This window comes from Topomyia yanbarensis, chromosome 2, assembly GCF_030247195.1.
Source record: "Topomyia yanbarensis strain Yona2022 chromosome 2, ASM3024719v1, whole genome shotgun sequence".
Lineage (NCBI taxonomy): Eukaryota > Metazoa > Arthropoda > Insecta > Diptera > Culicidae > Topomyia > Topomyia yanbarensis.
The window spans coordinates 335,492,144-335,510,225 of NC_080671.1; the positions used below are offsets into that span (position 1 = coordinate 335,492,144).

The 18,082-nt window shown below is 39.5% G+C and overlaps 2 protein-coding genes across 3 annotated transcripts; one reads left to right on the forward strand and one right to left on the reverse strand.

The window, feature by feature from the left end:
* Nucleotides 1-15,743: 15,743 nt before the first annotated feature.
* LOC131684006 (uncharacterized) lies at nt 15,744-16,970 on the forward strand. Its single transcript, XM_058966464.1, has 2 exons — nt 15,744-16,100; nt 16,185-16,970. The coding sequence occupies exons 1-2, from the start codon at nt 15,954-15,956 to the stop codon at nt 16,968-16,970; spliced, it is 933 nt and encodes a 310-aa protein (XP_058822447.1). The 5' UTR covers nt 15,744-15,953.
* Nucleotides 16,971-16,983: 13 nt separating this feature from the next.
* Nucleotides 16,984-18,082, reverse strand: LOC131684007 (uncharacterized). 2 transcript variants are annotated; one of them, XM_058966466.1, is made up of 3 exons: nt 17,809-18,082; nt 17,452-17,712; nt 16,984-17,386 (listed from the first exon to the last, which is right to left on the reverse strand). In XM_058966466.1, the coding sequence occupies exons 2-3, from the start codon at nt 17,649-17,651 to the stop codon at nt 16,990-16,992; spliced, it is 597 nt and encodes a 198-aa protein (XP_058822449.1). In that variant the 5' UTR covers nt 17,652-17,712; nt 17,809-18,082; the 3' UTR covers nt 16,984-16,989. The 2 variants fall into 2 exon arrangements, with proteins under 2 accessions (XP_058822449.1, XP_058822450.1); XM_058966467.1 differs by having other exon boundaries at nt 17,792-18,082.

Here is an 18,082-nt window from a genome sequence, read left to right on the forward strand (position 1 = left end):
GTGAGCGACTCGTAATTGAAAACCGTTAGATTCATAAAAAGCTCTGTTAGTTCCATTAAAAGCAGCTGTACAATTATTTTTTTCACTGCTTCGTAAACAACAGATAACCCAGCAGGAAAAATAAAAACACGTAGCAAAGAAAAGCAAAGCATCCTCGATGATCAACGCGTTTTCTGTTTGACATTTCGAGGGACCGTCTAGTACTACCTGAGTTAGTACCTCTTGAGCCACGGAAAACTCGTGAGTCCGCCGTCTCAATTAGTCTCTGACGATATTGTCGGATGTCGCTCCCCTCAGAGGAACGTCAGAAGAAGTAAACAAGAAATGATCAGCTGATTAGCAACGTCTCATGGATTGCCTAATTCATGGGGTTTTCGATTGATTGACACCGGTGTAGTGAAGTGCACTAAAACTGCACCGTTTTTGCACTTTCTAGCAGTAGTGCAGAAAACTGGATATGTTCCATTGACACTTCTGCTAGAAAGTGCAAAACCAGTGCACTCCACTACACCGGTGTCAATTAATCGAAAACCCCATCAGATTTCCAAACCGGTTCCGGAATGGGTTTAACTGGGTTATAGCGCATCATTTTACGAATAATGCGCACTACTTCCGACGTGATTCCGTTGCTTAGCACAAGAGAAAATACAATTGTCGCTGGTTGAATCTTCCAGTTTTCAACTGCAACCAGAATAAAGTCGTAAATCGTACAAAAAAAATAATAAAAATGTGCAGACTGCAGATCATTTTACAATTTTAGAATGAGTGACACCGATATCTTCAGATTTGACTACACCCACCGCTTGGTGGCGCACCAGTTTGAAATTTCTTTTGAGTGTGTTCTGAGAAAAAGAAAATTATCAACGCAGGCCTAGATGCATGAAAATAAATATAAGCAATGTTTCCAAAGAAGATTGGCAAGTTTCTTCGATATGAAGTTTGACATCGGGGCGGAATACAATAACGCTCTGTTTGCGAAGATTTTCCCACGACCGTTTCCAACAAAGCTGTACTAGAATGGGATTGGACAGATTGACTCAGTTGGGAAGTGGATGGTCCTGGATTTCTCACATGCTACAGGGTGGGTGGATTGGGCTGCGGGGCCTGGTGAAGTGGACATGATGATAATCGCGACAGATGCGGCACGTGAACTGAGGATGCGCAACTTCTAGCGTTATGACCGAGGCAGAAGCAGTTCCAACATAATGTTTGTCTGGAGATGACTCTCGGTACAGGCAAGACAAGAAGGTACAGATGACTTGCCTGTATTCGCTTTTATTCATGGACTCTTCTTTGGAGGTGCGTTTAGGTTGGCCACCTTTGCTTGAGCCGACTGTAAATGTTACATTATAACAGACCGACGCAACGTATTGCAATATTTATACTCGCTGATAAAGGATGTCGACGAAGATCACTTCCATATCTTGACTGCTCCTTTCCTCCCATGCACAAAGCGTTTCTGAATCGAAATTACTAACGAGTGAAGTATCCCAGCACCAGCTTGATTCGTTCAACTAAGTAAGAGCTCTTACATGACATTGAAATTCTTTGACAAGCTCGTGTAACTTTTGGGCAGATTCTTTCTTCATCGGTGGTAGATCATCGAGTAGATCATGAAGGTTTCGAAAGTGCTGCTTTTTGAGGAAACGACGGTTGTCATACCTGTTCAAACGAGCATCACACACAGATGCATGATTGTCAGCTTCGATATCTACATTCTCGAAAGCTTTCCGTGCTTCACTTATGAGAGTACTGTAACTTGGTTACTTCAGGAATATCGGCAGTACAGTGGACTATTGAACTAAATGTATCGAGGAATGCCAACCATCAAGAAAAGTCACCGTTTTAATTTAGAAAAATGGCAGTCTTAAATGAAAACTGCTGAATAGAGGCGGCGCATCTGGTTTGGATCTGGTATTAGAACCGACAGAAAATACCTTTAGTTTCTCCAAATAGTTTTTTGTTTTACACTTCATTTGTGATTCGCTGGTTGGACACTTTTTAACTGTACCACTTTTTAGTTGGACCTCCGTTAGATGGACCATGAAAGCATCTATATGTCAAAATTTCATGCCAAATTTATTTCGACAATCAATCTGACAGTAATTAGAGGTTCACTATTTACAATACTAATGTCTCCTTTGTATAGTTTTTCATATATGGCAGTCGGTCCAACTAGCGAATCAAATTGGAATTGGACAGAGACTTTGGACCAACCAACGATTCCCGACTGTATCGCATTTCAGGGTCAGCCCGTTCTGTGAGATGATCATCGAAACTATCTGGGTCATTAGTTCTCACAATATCATCTTGCACATCCACAGAAAAATAAAAAAAAAAAAAAATTCTAAAGCAGATATATTGTTATTGTGAAAGTTTTGTTTATTTTCGCTACGTGATTTTTTTCCTTAGATAGGTACGACATAGTTACCTTCGTGCTCTTTTATTCTTTAGATATTGTCGCGCTTATAATAAAATCTCACATTGCGTGCGTCTGAAAGGCGCATCAAATATAGCCGCAGTTGCCCCGCCAGCCGATTTCACTGGAGCCACTAGACAATGACCAATTTTACATGAAGTGACTGGTTGTGTCGTTGATGAGACAATCGAACATAAGCAAACTATAGGAGTGATAAGCAGTCTCTTTTGCAAATGAATGTAGAGGGTCTTCTCTTGCATTGTTTATTCATTTTTCTACCTGCTGTGTGCTTTTCGAAAACTCCAAGGAATAAGCTTCCTATGAATTCATATAGGCGGCTGTCACGCGCCTATCTGAGTTGAGCTTTCATATAATCGCATATCGAGCGAGTATCCTGCAAGGCACAATACCGTTCAACGATAAAAAAACGCCCGTGTTTATGATGTCAGTAAAACGTCATGTTTAGGTTTGACATTTCAAAGAACCTATTGACGAATTTAACTTGAACCACAAAATAATCGTAAGCGGCAAGACGCTGGTGAAATGACCATTAAAATTTTAGATTTTGCTATGCTTTTTGAGCACGATTTTCTGTAGCTTTTTCAACTTTTATTAGTTACCAAGACCATGGTAAAGACTTGTTTACAGTTCGGTTCGGAAAACGTGTCACGGGGGTTGGATCCCTGTGTATTTTAAAAGGAGCCCGGAATTTTAAATCCCGTGGCTAGAAATCAGTCTACACATCCGGCCTAGAACAACTCAATATCAATTGTTTCCGCCGGGGAAAACGGTTACATTAGGTTTAAAATTCGGCGCTATTTTGATACTGTTAGTATTTTTTAGAAGTAACAGAACTTTTGCTTTGAAAGTTTGAAGAGACTTGATAATGGAAGGAATAACCAGTATTTTTCTTTACTTAAAACGATGTATTTTTGAAAGTACCGTAAACATATGGCGTTTTTGCTTGACCGAAAAACTTAGTCCAGGTTCTAAGACCAACCCCTTTAATAAAAAATATTACACGCGAACTTTAACCCATATAGTCCTACGATTCCGCATATTGTTTGGATGAGACCCTGAACAGGTCTTTAGGCTCTTGAATCATAAGATGTTTATTAGGGCCGCTACCACCTCATATACTTAATCTGATCGCGGGATTTGGTCGTCCATGTATCCCTCTAAGAACGGTTGGTTTCAAAATTGTCCAATGAAGGACGTTCGTTGGACCAATTTGGACAACGTCCAAATAACCGTTCCACAAACGTCCATCGTTGGACCCGTGTTGAACGATTTTGATACAATGTTTTGGGCGTCTCAGTGGGATTTCATACGGGAGATGAACTTTCATTTCTCGAGTGTTTTTTTGTAAACGGCCAATAAGCATGCTGTCAAAAATCACTTTGAGAGAAAATTCCGGACAAACCATAGCTCGTCGAGAATGGCTGTTAACATTTTATGAAAGAGAAAAGTTTTCTCTTTCGTCTGCTGTTGTGATTTATGATCGGCGATTAATGGTTTGTCCAGAATTTCCACTCAAAGTGAATTTTGACAGTATGCTTATTGGCCCTTTTCAAAAAACAGAGATTTTCCATCGGGGAAAAAAGTCTACACAAAAAACATAAGATATCTGAGCACCCAATCGTGGAAAACGTAGCGGAACACACAAATAACCGGGCCGGAAACAATTCAACATGTGTACTTTGTATTTATTGGGTTTAGAGTTCTGTGCCATTTAACTCTTTCATGCCTAACTTTTTTCTAGTGCATGTAGGGTTTCAAAACTGTTGTTTCTTGAAAACGATGAGGTCAAGAAACTCGAAAAACTTTTTTTCATAAAGGTAGGTGCTTCCCTTGCAGTGCTAGAAACTTCTCAATTTTTACCTTCCAATGCTCACTACAATTCTCCTAGAATATTTACAATAGTCCAACTGCGTGGAAAACGTAGCCAAAATGCCAAAATATTCTAAATTGATAAGTTTTATCAGTTTTCATAAATATTGCAACATAACGAAGTTATATGAAAAATTCATTTTCCGTCGTCAACGTAAACTGTCCCTGGCAGCACTGCTCCATCGGAGTTCAATCAGACTAATGTCGTTTTCGCTTGAAGCAGAAGCTAACTCAGTTTTGGACCTAACTGCTGTTAAACCGTTTGTTTGAAGCCAGTTTCCAACCTAGGTTATGCGCCACTGAACTGAAAACCGGGTTGGGTTCCAACCTGAAATATATTTCGGGTTCGCTCACACTGTTTGGCGAGAACCCAACTCAGTTTCATTAAAAACGTTCGTTTGAAGCAACTAACCTGGGTTAGTTTCTAGGTTCTCAATCAAAAACGACATAAGTGCAATAACTTCAGTTCCAGAGCTGATCCTTGTAACTGTTACTACTCAAATGAAAGTCAATAGTCACATTTATTAGCCTTACTTGTTTTTGTGAGCAAATCTTACCTCAATCAACAGTTATAGCAGCTCGAAAACGTTGTTGTCCACAAACAACATGGGCATGAAAGGGTTTAAAAAAATTATTTTTTAGACGCAGCGGAACTTTTGGTTTGAAAGTATGGAGTGATTTTGGCAGAAAATTTTCCGTGATCAAAATCCGGTGCAAAATTCAGGCCTAAATCTCCCCGAATAGAAATGTACAGTAACAAAACCATGACTTTTACTGTGACAGTACAGTAATTTTACAATAATTTACAGTAAGTTTTAGTGTTATGCTACAATACAAAAACAATAAACTTTAACGTTGTTACAGTAAATTTCAATGTAAAATAGACTTTTACAGTGAAAAAGAGGGGTGGTTATGTATCTTAACATTTAAAAAATCATTTTTTCTCCATACATTTTTTTCTCGAAAACAGTAAAATTTAATGTGAATGCACTGTATCAGTTTTTTGCTGAACAGTGAAATTTATTGTTACATTAAATTTCATTGTAAATCTACTGTGAGAACTTGGCATCGAACAATGTTGAAACAGACGTATATTTTATGCATTGGACGTTTTCGGTCTTGAATGTATAAAAATCACAGCTGAATAAACGAGACTGTAACGAAAAGAAGGCAAACTTTACATTTTACTAAGTTGAAGTTCAACTGAACGGTTTCATTCGTAACCCAACTTTGTACCGGGAAACAAGTGCTTTTTGTTCTCTCCGGTGTGGTTTAGTTTTTTCGGTGGTACGAAGGTGCTTGCTGTGGCAGAGGCTGCAGTAAAGCATTACTAATAAACAGTCCCGCGAGTGATAATTGTTACCTGCGATATCAGTTAAAGTAGTGCAGTGAAGTGCGTTACTAAACATTTTTCTTGCCTGAAAGACGGCTTTGTTTAGACGAGCTATATCAGCTCTACTGTGTGAAGGTCACGCGGGTGACGGATAAAACAAACGAAGGATCAATCCACCTACCAGCTCGTCAGGAACCAACTGGTGAAGTGTTTCGTTTTTTACTTTTCTTATCGATTTTTTTTTTCTTTTTATTACTTTTGATTTTTTATTTTGATTTAAGTTAAACAGTGCGGTCGAGCGTGTTGCTCCCGCAACAAAATGGAACAAACAGAAGGATCACCCTCCGAAGAGGAATATTATGAAGAAGAAGAACGTATATCTGATACTGAGACAGATAATGTTATGGTCGATCCACTTCCCCCACTTTCCCCCAATGTCTCACAGCCCCCCCGAGTCAAGGTTTACCAGGATGGATCCGCTGGTCCTTGGGTGGTATACTTTCGGCCCAAAAATAAACCGTTAAACAGCATAACTGTTGCACGGGAGCTGACAAAACGTTACTCGGCCGTAACCGAGATTAAAAAGGTTCAGTCAGATAAACTGCGCGTAGTCGTTACTGACTTGAAACAGGCCAATGATATCGTTAGCAATAGCCTCTTTACGCTGGAGTATCGCGTCTACATCCCTTCTCGTGATGTGGAGATCGACGGTGTGGTAAGTGATGCGGGTCTAACTGTCGATGATCTGATGAATGATGGGGCTGGCCGCTTTAAGGACCCTAACCTTCAATCAGTTAAGATTTTGGAGTGCAAGCAATTGCACTCAAAGTCCATCGAAGATGGTAATTACTATCCATCAGACTCGTTTCGCGTAACCTTCGCCGGATCTGCACTTCCGAGCTACGTTGAAGTGGGAGGAGCTCGTCTACCTGTACGCCTGTTTGTACCGCGGGTCATGAATTGTTCCAATTGCAAGCAGCTAGGTCACACGGCCACCTACTGTAGCAACAAGCAACGGTGCGGTAAATGTGGGGAACGCCATGCGGATGATACTTGCAGTAGCCCCGCTGAGAAGTGTGTTTACTGTGGGGAGAATCCGCATGCACTTTTGACATGCCCAACGTACAAACTTCGCGCGGATAAACTGAAGCGATCCGCCAAAGATCGCTCCAGACGCTCTTACGCAGAAATGCTTAAAAGAGTTGTTCCACTTATCTCCGAAAACCCATTCGCTCTCTTGCCAACTGACGATAACGCCTCTAACGACCCTTGCGAGGGGCATTCTTTGGCTCCGCTTGGAAACTCTAGGAAAAGACCTAATCAAAACTCACCTGAACTTCCTCGTAAGGGTCCTAGGTTGTCCCAAACAAGGGTACAAAATAAAAATAATTCATCAACTGGAAGTGCTGGTACAAATCCGAAGATAATACCTCCTGGTTTTGGGAAATTGAGATACAACCAGGAGTTCCCAGCACTCCCCGGGGCACCAAAAATCCCAAGTGCTCCAATTTTACAGTCAGAAACTCAACCTAAAACGGGATTCCTTAAATTTTCTGACATTGTGGACTGGATATTCACAGCTTTCAACATTACCGATCCTATGAAAAGCTTGCTGGTTGCTATTCTACCAACAGTAAGAACATTTTTAAAACAGTTGACTGAACAATGGCCCCTCCTTACAGCGATCGTATCCTTCGATGGCTAACTTATTAGACGGAATCAGGGATCTGATCACTGTTTTACAGTGGAACTGCAGAAGTATTATCCCCAAAATTGATTCATTAAAACACTTGCTAAATTACAATCATTGTGATGCATTTTTCCTATGTGAAACATGGCTAACTTCTAATATAAACCTCAACTTCCACGATTTTAACATTATCCGCTTGGATCGAGAAGACTCATATGGGGGGGTACTTTTAGGGATCAAAAAGTGCTACTCCTTCAATCGAATCAACCTCCCTTCGACGCCAGGCATTGAAGTTGTCGCTTGTCAAACAACAATCAAAGGCAAAGATCTTTGCATTGCTTCTATTTACATTCCTCCTAGGGCCATGATGGGATATCGAAGATTCTCCAACGTGATTGAACACCTTCCCTCGCCCCGCCTGCTTCTTGGAGACTTTAACTCTCACGGTACGGGGTGGGGCTGTCTATACGACGATAATCGATCTTCGACAATTCAAGACCTTTGTGACAACTTCAATATGACCATTCTGAACACAGGGCACTGGACATATCTTTATGCTCGACATCACTACGGTTAGATTGCAAGTGGAAGGTAATATCTGATCCCCACGGTAGTGACCACTTACCAATTGTAATTGCAATCACCACTGGTTCAAGACCATCGGCACCAATCAATGTTCCCTATGACCTCACACGAAACATTGATTGGAAGAGCTACGCTGCTGAGATATCCAAAACTATCGATTCAACACAGGTACTTCCCCCGGAGGAAGAATATAAGTTTTTGTCCAACTCGATTCTCGATAGCGCGATTCAAACTCAGACGAAACGAGTACCCGACGTGAACACCCAAAAACGTTCTCCCAACCCGTGGTGGGACAAAGAGTGCTCAGACGTGTACGCGGAGAAAGCTGCCGCGTATAAAACTTTCCGGAACGACGGGTTAGTTGCTAGTTATCGAGTGTACGCGATATTAGAAAAGCGAATGAAAAATTTAATGAAAGCTAAGAAACGCAGTTACTGGCGCCGGTTTGTCGACGGGTTAACAAGAGAAACATCGATGAGCACTCTTTGGGGCACGGCCCGACGTATGCGAAACCGAAACAGTACTAACGAGAGCGTGGAATATTCAAACCGTTGGATATTCGATTTCGCCAAGAAGGTTTGTCCGGATTCCGCCCCGGCACAGAAAATCTACCGCGCCGCGTCGCCTTACAATACCGCGAACGAAACACCGTTTACGATGGTGGAGTTCTCACTAGCTCTCTTATCATGTAACAATAAAGCCCCGGGGCCAGATAGAATTAAATTCAACTTATTGAAGAATCTGCCAGACTCTGCCAAAAGACGCTTGTTGAATTTATTTAATAGGTTTCTTGAGGGTAACATTGTCCCACATGACTGGAGACAGGTGAGGGTCATCGCCATCCAAAAACCAGGAAAACCAGCCTCCGACCACAATTCGTATCGTCCGATTGCAATGCTGTCCTGTATCCGGAAGTTGTTCGAGAAAATGATCCTGTTTCGGCTCGACAATTGGGTCGAAACAAATGGCTTACTGTCAGATACACAATTTGGCTTCCGCAAAGGCAAAGGGACGAACGATTGCCTTGCGTTGCTCTCAACAGAAATTCAAATGGCATATGCTAACAAAGAGCAGATGGCATCAGTATTCTTGGATATTAAGGGGGCTTTCGATTCAGTTTCGATCAACATTCTTTATGAGAAGTTGCACCAGCATGGTCTTTCGCCAATTTTAAATAACTTTTTGCTAAACCTGTTGTCTGAAAAACAAATGCATTTCTCGCATGGCGATTTATCGACATCACGATTTAGCTACATGGGCCTTCCCCAGGGCTCATGTCTAAGCCCTCTCCTCTACAATTTTTACGTGAATGACATTGACGAATGTCTTGTCAATTCCTGCACGCTAAGGCAGCTTGCAGATGACGGTGTGGTCTCTATTACAGGTCCTAAAGCCGTCGACTTGCAAGGACCACTGCAAAATACCTTGGACAATTTGTCTGCTTGGGCTCTCCAACTGGGTATCGAGTTCTCCACGGAGAAAACTGAGCTAGTCGTATTTTCTAGAAAGCGTGAACCAGCGCAACTACAGCTTCAATTAATGAATCAAACTATTGCTCAAGCTTCAACATTCAAATATCTCGGGGTATGGTTCGACTCTAAAGGTACCTGGGGATGTCACATTAGGTATCTGAAACAGAAGTGCCAACAAAGGATCAACTTTTTCCGTACAATAACTGGAACATGGTGGGGTGCCCATCCAGGAGACCTAATCAGGTTGTACCAAACAACGATATTATCAGTGTTGGAGTACGGATGTTTCTGCTTTCGCTCCGCTGCGAACATACACTTCATCAAACTGGAGCGAATCCAGTATCGTTGCTTGCGTATTGCCTTGGGTTGCATGCACTCGACCCATACGATGAGTCTCGAAGTGCTGGCGGGCGTTCTTCCGCTGAAAAATCGATTCTGGGACCTCTCATATCGATTGCTCATTCGATGCGATATTCTGAACCCATTGGTGATTGCAAATTGCGAAAGGCTTGTCGAGCTTAATTCTCAGACCCGATTCATGTCCTTGTACTTCGATTACATGGCACAGAACATCAATTCATGTACATATAACGTCAACCGTGCTCATCTCTTAGATACTTCTGATCCAACTGTATTTTTCGATACATCCATGAAGGAAGAGATTTGTGGAATTCCGGATCATATTCGCCCACAAGTGGTCCCAAATATTTTCTATAACAAATACCATCAAGTCGACTGCGCCAAAATGTTCTACACTGACGGATCAATTCTCGACGGGTCCACAGGCTTCGGTATCTTCAACGAAAATCTTGCTGCCTCATTCAAACTCAATGATCCTGCTTCAATTTACGTCGCAGAATTAGCTGCCATTCAGTATACTCTCGGGATCATTGACACCCTGCCCTCAGACCATTACTTCATCGTTTCGGATAGTCTCAGCTCCATTGAGGCCATCCGTGCGGCGAAGCCTGGAAAGCACTCACCGTATTTCCTGGGGAAAATACGGGAATATCTGAGTGCTTTATCTGAAAAATCTTACCAGATTACCTTGGTTTGGGTCCCGTCACATTGTTCTATTGCGGGCAATGAGAAGGCGGACTCTTTAGCCAAGGTGGGCGCATTAGAAGGCGACACTTACGAAAGACCAATTTGCTTCAACGAATTTTTCAGTATCTCTCGTCAGAGGACGCTCGATAGTTGGCAAACCTCATGGAGCAATGGGCATCTGGGACGGTGGCTACATTCCATTATCCTGAAGGTATCAACGAATGCTTGGTTTAAGGGGTTGGATGTGAACCGGGACTTTATTCGTACGATGTCAAGGATCATGTCCAACCATTACTCGTTCGACGCGCATCTCCGTCGTATAGGGCTTGCTGAAAATAATCATTGTGTTTGTGAGAACGGCTATCACGACATCGAGCATGTTGTTTGGCTGTGCGCAGAGTACTGTGTTGCCAGGTCCCAACTAATAGATTCCCTTCGGGCCCGAGGTAGATCACCCTATGTGCCAGTCCGGGACGTCCTGGCAAGCCGTGACCACCCCTATATTTTTCTTATCTATATCTTTTTGAAAACCATTGATGTCCAAGTTTAATACATTTTACCCTCTCTCATTCACAGTAGAATCTCACCAACCTATCCCTGTATCTACAATATGGCATTGCTTCACGAGTCTTCGGTGCACACTCTTCTTGATAACCGTCTATCCAGAACATCATGACATACCGCACATGCAGATGATAAAGAGTGCCAATAATTATCCGAAATATCGACCCTCCCCTCGCCCCTGCGATTACAGGCTGGAAACTACAACACTACAACAAAGTGTGCATATCCGCCACAATGATCAATCAGCAAACGACGATGTCAATTACACAATATGTATCCCACTTCCTACCTTTTTCCTTTACTTACATAAGAGGGGAGCAAGCCGCCCCTAAATACGGCTTTCCCTTCCCCCACTAACATGTGACATGTAATATAAAAAAAATGAATTATCGGCCTCGTTAAGCTACAGCATTTGGGCCTAAATAAACGTATTTTAAGATAAAAAAAAAAAAATGTTGAAACAGTAATAACTATAATATTTATTGTTTTATGATTGTTTGTAGGGTAAATGCTATTGTAAAATTCTATCCGGGTCGCGATCTAATTCTAGAACTGTACAGTAGTCTTTAGCATGATTTTGGGCCCTTTCCGAAAATAATAAATCCGTTGGGCCCTTTTCGAAAATATTATACGTCGAATACACGGTTAAATAAAACAACCTGCAGAATAAGTTCTTTTAACTTACTTTTGAGTTGTGCGTCGCTTTCGCACTTATTAGTGTTGTCAAAAACAAAACGAGAGATTCGACTCAGTCGAGGTCTTCCGTGGAGGAATGTACTTTTGAGTTGTTTGGGGTATACTCAAAATTAGGTAGATTCAACTTAAATTTGAGTATAAAAAACCTATCAATGAGTTGTAATTTTTGCCGTGGTTAAATGAAAACTATCTTTAACACGGTTTACCTAATTTTAAGTTCCCCCGCCCCCGATACCACGAGATTAAGTCAAAGGAACTCAATTTTAGGTAGTTTTTCGTTTCCGTGTATGTTTACGATGTTCTGATCAGGGCAGGAAAATTTCGAAAAATGAATTGATTGCTGTTCGAAGCTTCACGAAGCACCTTCTCAAGCATACCACTTGCAATCGATGAGTTTGACACAATCGCTGCGAACATTTAGGGGTAAAACTTATCTCTGCTCGGACGAAGCGAGCTTCGCATCTAGTTCGCTCTTTACAATGTTCGAAAAAGTTCACATTAACCTTAGAAGCACATATCGTCGAACACGAGGTAAGCTCTTGGCTCGTGGTTTTTGCGTTTTTGGAACATTTCCACAGAGTTTCGAAGCGATATTCGGTGAACACATATAAAGCGAATGCCTCGTTTATTTGAGAATCGCGAACATCGAAGTTTTATATCGCTTCAAGCATCAGCATCATGAGGCCACCGCGAACATGTTCGCTACATGACTATCTGTCTTAAAATCATAAACTGTAAATCTTAATTTGAGTATAAATAAAATGGATTATTTTAAGATTATAATTTAGGATTTAGGGATTAGGTGCGTCGCATACCTTACCAATTTATGAGCCACGAGTTTGAATGAGCGTAGTGGTAGTGAAATTCAAATTCTTTTTTTTTTCGGAATACAATTATGTTTACTAGCTACTTTGATTGCAAACTCGTCTTTTCTTCTTCAATCGGAGTATATTTTCCCTGCCAAGGAGTTTAGGTGAAGATGTATAAAGTATGTTTAAGGGGGTAAGGGTTTCATCGTGAAAAAATGTTTTTTGGTGAAATGACTCTTTTGGATGAAATGATACATTATAATGTACAAAAGTTTTGATCAATTCGCTTCGCCCAAATTTCTAAAAAAAATCGCAAATAGTGTTTTTAACGCTAAAACCATTACCCCTCTCTTAATAATCTCCCTATCTAAAACAAATTCTTCCTAAAAAGAACAATTTTCGGATGGAATCTCACTGCTGACGTCCGAGTTCAGTTAGACGGCGAACTTCAGTTATTTGCATCCACTGAGGGGTAGTTAGGCGTAGTCCATTGGCCTTTGTTTTCAACTTGTTGCGGTTTCTAACGTTCTTGCGCAACATTCCTAAATCGGCTAGTCATATTCACTCAATAATATGCGATGATTTGTGTGTTAAATGTTATTTTTAATTTTACCAAATGAATACTTGAATCCATTATTATTGTCATTAATTGAATTATAATTTCTTGGCATCTGTACCAAACCAAGAGGAAAGCTTCCAAATGATTTTTATAATATTGTTTTATAAGTTTATTGGTTGATTACCTAATCACAAGAGACAAAATATTTATTTTCAAACATTTTCGACAGAATCTGTTCACTTAATAAATTAAGTGTCAAACTTATTACATGTTCCACTTTTATGAAATTTATTTCCTGACTCCTGTACATGTGTTTTGTGATAAATAATGAGAAGGATATTCCAACTTGTTTGTATTGTATTTGTTAACTAATTACTGATGGAGAAACGCAAAGAACTTACAAACAATGTTCTAGTGATTTTTTTTTGGTTGGAAATCCAAAAACAATTCTGAAAAGGACAAAATTTGGTTTATCTTCTCCATGATGTAATCTTCCCTTATTTGACTTTTACTAATAAAAAATAAAAGAAAGAAATCTTTAGGGCCCCCTGTATTTTTTTTTTGAATCAGTTATAGCCGAAATGCTTTATGTAAGGGAAATCTCGGAAAATGAGAAGCGAAATAAATAACTCCAAGTAGAATGAAAGTCGTTCTAAACTCGAACTTTTTCGAATACTGTCTTTCCATTATTATTCGCTTTTTGTCGCATTCCATATTTTGATATATTATTTTGAAGACCCATATTTAAGATCAATACAATAGTAATTCTTCAAAAGGGCTAATGAGACTTTTGTAAACAAACTTATTTGGCTCATTTTTCCGCTACAGAGTTGAATTTTATGAAAAATACGCATGAATCAACATCTTTGCCCTTGGTAGAATCGATTTCAAATGTTTTCTGTGTTGAAATGATAACAAATTAAGAGAAATCAGCAAAACAAAAGTTTGTTCACAAATCTTATTAGCCCTATTCAAATGTTGATATGGAATAATAAAATCAATCAAGATCAATTTCGATTTTTTTTTTAATTTTGCGGTGGTGTAATCCCTTAAGTGGTTGATTTAACGGCTTCTTTCAAAATTTATCGAACCAACTCCCATTCGTTCATTCGTTAGAGTAGTTTATGTTAAAGAGAGTGTACTAAATTAATAGGAACACTTAAATTTAGGAAGTTATGACCCTCGCTCCACAATGCAGTTTGCGACAGAATTGCTCAACTGAAGATTATTAAATGAAATGAATGAAAACAAACATTAGACTATAGCATTTTGTACGCATGCACTTCAGAGGTCCAAGGGTTACAATTTCTGTTCTAGTTCTCGGATCGCCAACACATTTTTTTCGATGTTTTGGCCCAGTTCTCAAGGGAAATCCAGTTTTTAACTTTTTGCATACATATTGCATTGAATGAAGAAGATAATGTATTCATAAAGTATTAGTAATAATTCGATTGTCCGTTCATTTTAAAAGGCTATTTTCTATAACTTTACAACTGATTTAATTTCACTTTCAAAATTTCTCGAAATATCATGTTCTAAAAGTTCTCAACCGATATAATATTCGAAAACAGTTATAAAAATGTCTCATCACACTGGTAGATGGATTCAAAGCGTTTTTTTTAAATAAGTGCACGAAAAAACATGCGCCCTTCTAAAACATACTTCTGAATCAAAATGGTTTTACTGTTAGTCGAAAACAAGATTTACAAAACGACCAGAACTGCCAAATATGAATCGGGAATGGTCGAATTTATTGACATTCCCTATTTATTTCTAGGATTCATCATACACATCATGACGTTATTTATTTACGTTTCTAGGATTCATCATACACATCATGACGTTATTTATTTAACTGATAATCGATTTTTTCCTTTGAATGGATATCGATATCTTTATCCTCAAGAAACTGACATAGGAACATGACTAAGATAAGCGAGCCATTCAATACGTTGTGTACATTGTGTTTAACTTCATTTTCTAGCCCTAATTTATTTCATTTGAAAATTTATCCCCGCCCTGTCACGAAATCTTGATTTTATCCCTACTGGTAATATATCAGTAGGGTATCTTAAATAAACTTGTTACGTCACTTTTCAGTTAACCCCAGCATCCATAAGCTACACATTGTCACAATTATTTTTCACCTATTCCACCCTTAATACAAGGCCTCTGTCTAGAATATACTTTTTTTTGCATAACTAGTAGGTAGGTATTTGAATAAAGAAAACTAATATCGTCCGGCGAACATGTTAGCGATGGCCCTCGCGATGCTAAATTGATATAATCCTTCGGTGTTCGCGATTCTGAAATACTTCGAGGTAATCTTTTTTCTGTGTTCGCGAACATCGCTTCGAAGCTCCGTGTAACTGTTTCAAAAATATCGATCACACGAACCAAGAGCTTAGCTCGTGTTCGTCGAAAACTACGCAAAAGCTTTTACATATCTTTCCGAACATCAATGAAATGAACAAGAAGCTTCATTTGTCCTCGCCGAAGAGCATGCAAAAGTATCGCCCAAATGTCCGCAATTACGATGGTAAGCGATTGTGATGCGAAGCTTGTGAATACGAACCAGTAACGCAAAGCTTCGCGCTTTGAAAGTATTCGAACATAGGTTCGGTTCGAATATTTCCTGCCCTGGTTCTGATTCGTACTGATGCTTTGATACCGCTTTAGTTGAACAGCTGATGCTTATCAGCGCAACGTGCATAGTGAGATAAGCGAAACAAAATTTAATGAAACAGGCACCGGTTAAGAAAGTTTTATTCTATTATAAATACGACCTCTACAATAATAATTTGTTTGCCCAAGTTCTATTTATAAAATTGCTTGTCGCAAATGCAATAATAATAATATAATATAATATTACAATATTAATACAATATAATGACGAATTATGAATACACATGCAGTTGTGAATTAAAAAGCCATATTTACCTGGATATTTTGGAAACGACAAAACTAGACAAAGCCTTGGACCAATTGATTGATTCAGCGTGGGACGACGATGACGAGGAAAGCGACGAGTTGCTGGTAATTTTAATTTGGTTATTTAACTGTTAGCATATTTTGTTATTTGTCAAAATAATAGAAGTTAATTTTGTTTTTCGTTTTTAGGTCTCCTTCATCAGTACAGCTAAAAAAGAAACCACATTTATATCCAAGGAAAACCTGGTTGATGTCCTAAATTCCAGTCAGCATCAAAAGATAAACGGCTCAGCAAATATAATTTTAACCGATTTAAACAAAAATGAGTCGTGTAATTGTCGAGCAGTTTCCCGTCGATTATCCGTTTTGCTGAGTTGGGGTCTCGCTGAACTAAAATTTAGCGATGTTCCTAACGAACAACGATTACTAGAGGTACTGGGGCATATACAACCCTTTGCCAAATCATTCAGTACTGACAACAGTTTGAAAGGCTTTCTGCAGCAAATCTGGAATTACGCCATCGAAACAGGGAAATCGAGTATCGTTTCAAAATTAGTTACGATAGAGCCTAGTAAGATTGATCAGTTGATCGAAAACTTACTGAATATCGATTCGATGGATTTTGATTTTCTATCTGAGAATACAGACTTCAAAATATTGGCATCGATCGTTTGCGTACCGGAAGTATTCAGACGGGTTAGTTTATGTTTAGCGGAAAAACAAATGAATTCGTCCAGTGACAAGATTCAGACGTTGGTGAATGTTATCTTAAAAACTGTAAAAGCGGCTTTACCTAAACGTCAATATTTAAATTTATACTCTCCTAAACTCAGTACAATCGCCGCTATTTTAAACGAGGCTATTAATCCGGATGATCCACTCGTATTAAGTTTGCTAACCGAAGTTAAAAATTCATGTTATGTTGATTTTGTTGTTTTAGTAACTCACTTTTCCTTATTTATAAATTTGAAATAAATCAAAAACCAGGTTTAAACTAAGACAATTCCATTTGTATTTTTTGTATCGCTGGTTCCAGACGCAGATTAATTCGCCTCAACCGTAGATCACAGGCAATAAGTTCCTTTGCTTGTGCCACTCTTTCACACCCTTCGATATCCAGTACGGGAAGATAGCTATCGGCCATGGCATCAAATTCTTCCTGCCATCTACGCTCGACTGAAGCGGAATCGGTGGTACCTTGCCGTTCTAAGTCCGTGTGAAGCTGTCGTAGGAAACAAATCAAATCCTTGGAACAATTCATGGAAGTACCAATTGGACCCCGCAATTTTAGGCTGCCGTACAGGCGAACACTACAATCGGTAGGTAACGGTCCGTAGTAGTTATCAAAGCTTAATTCTAGCTGACACGTTCCGTCTGGCAATTGAAGGTCCCTAGAAAGAAATAATTTCGATTATAGAGACGATGATAATCTAAATATTGTATTATCACTATTTACTCGGGTAAACCAGGAACCCTCAAAGAGTCCAGCGATGTACTGTTCCCTTTGCGATAGCCGATTACAGCACATTTGCCATAGTGCATCATAGTGGGATGCTGCACCAGTGTTATTTCTTCAACCATAAGCGGTTTGTAGTGTTCGCAATACGTTGGAATGGTCAAATTAGATGGTATCATTTTCATCTGCACGAATTGCATAATTTCGGGAGTTTCTTTGCAGCACGAGCCATCCGATTTCAGCAGAAAAGTACATTAGCAACTAAGGGTATATAAATAATAATTTTTGATAATATGTAGTTAACTACGACGAATCGACGAAATTCTGAAAGTGTTTTTACCTTATTTTCAGACCCACCTTAAATATTTTGCTTCGTTGACTATGAGTTATGGGCTGAGATTATGGTTATCTATCTTACTATAGCATAGTATACCTCCCTGCCACTGACTGATGCTTATAACATTAGGTTTGTTCCAGTACATGGAAGTTACTCCAAAAAATTCTTGCTCCTTTTCACTCCGGTTTGCCACCACAATAAGAAAAAAGAGAAGAAGATAGTACAGGAACGATTTTCTCCCTATTTGCTCCGGAGTACTTCCAGTTTCTCCTGGTACTGGAACAAACCTATTGA

Bases quoted from the DNA above. Each gene is read 5' to 3' on its own strand.
- LOC131684006 (XM_058966464.1), top strand. From the start codon at position 15,954: ATGACGAATTATGAATACACATGCAGTTGTGAATTAAAAAGCCATATT. The intron at 16,101-16,184 runs GTAATTTTAATT...TTTCGTTTTTAG, and splicing joins AGGAAAGCGACGAGTTGCTG to GTCTCCTTCATCAGTACAGC.
- LOC131684007 (XM_058966466.1), bottom strand. From the start codon at position 17,651: ATGCAATTCGTGCAGATGAAAATGATACCATCTAATTTGACCATTCCA. The intron at 17,387-17,451 runs GTAAATAGTGAT...ATTTCTTTCTAG, and splicing joins AGGGTTCCTGGTTTACCCGA to GGACCTTCAATTGCCAGACG.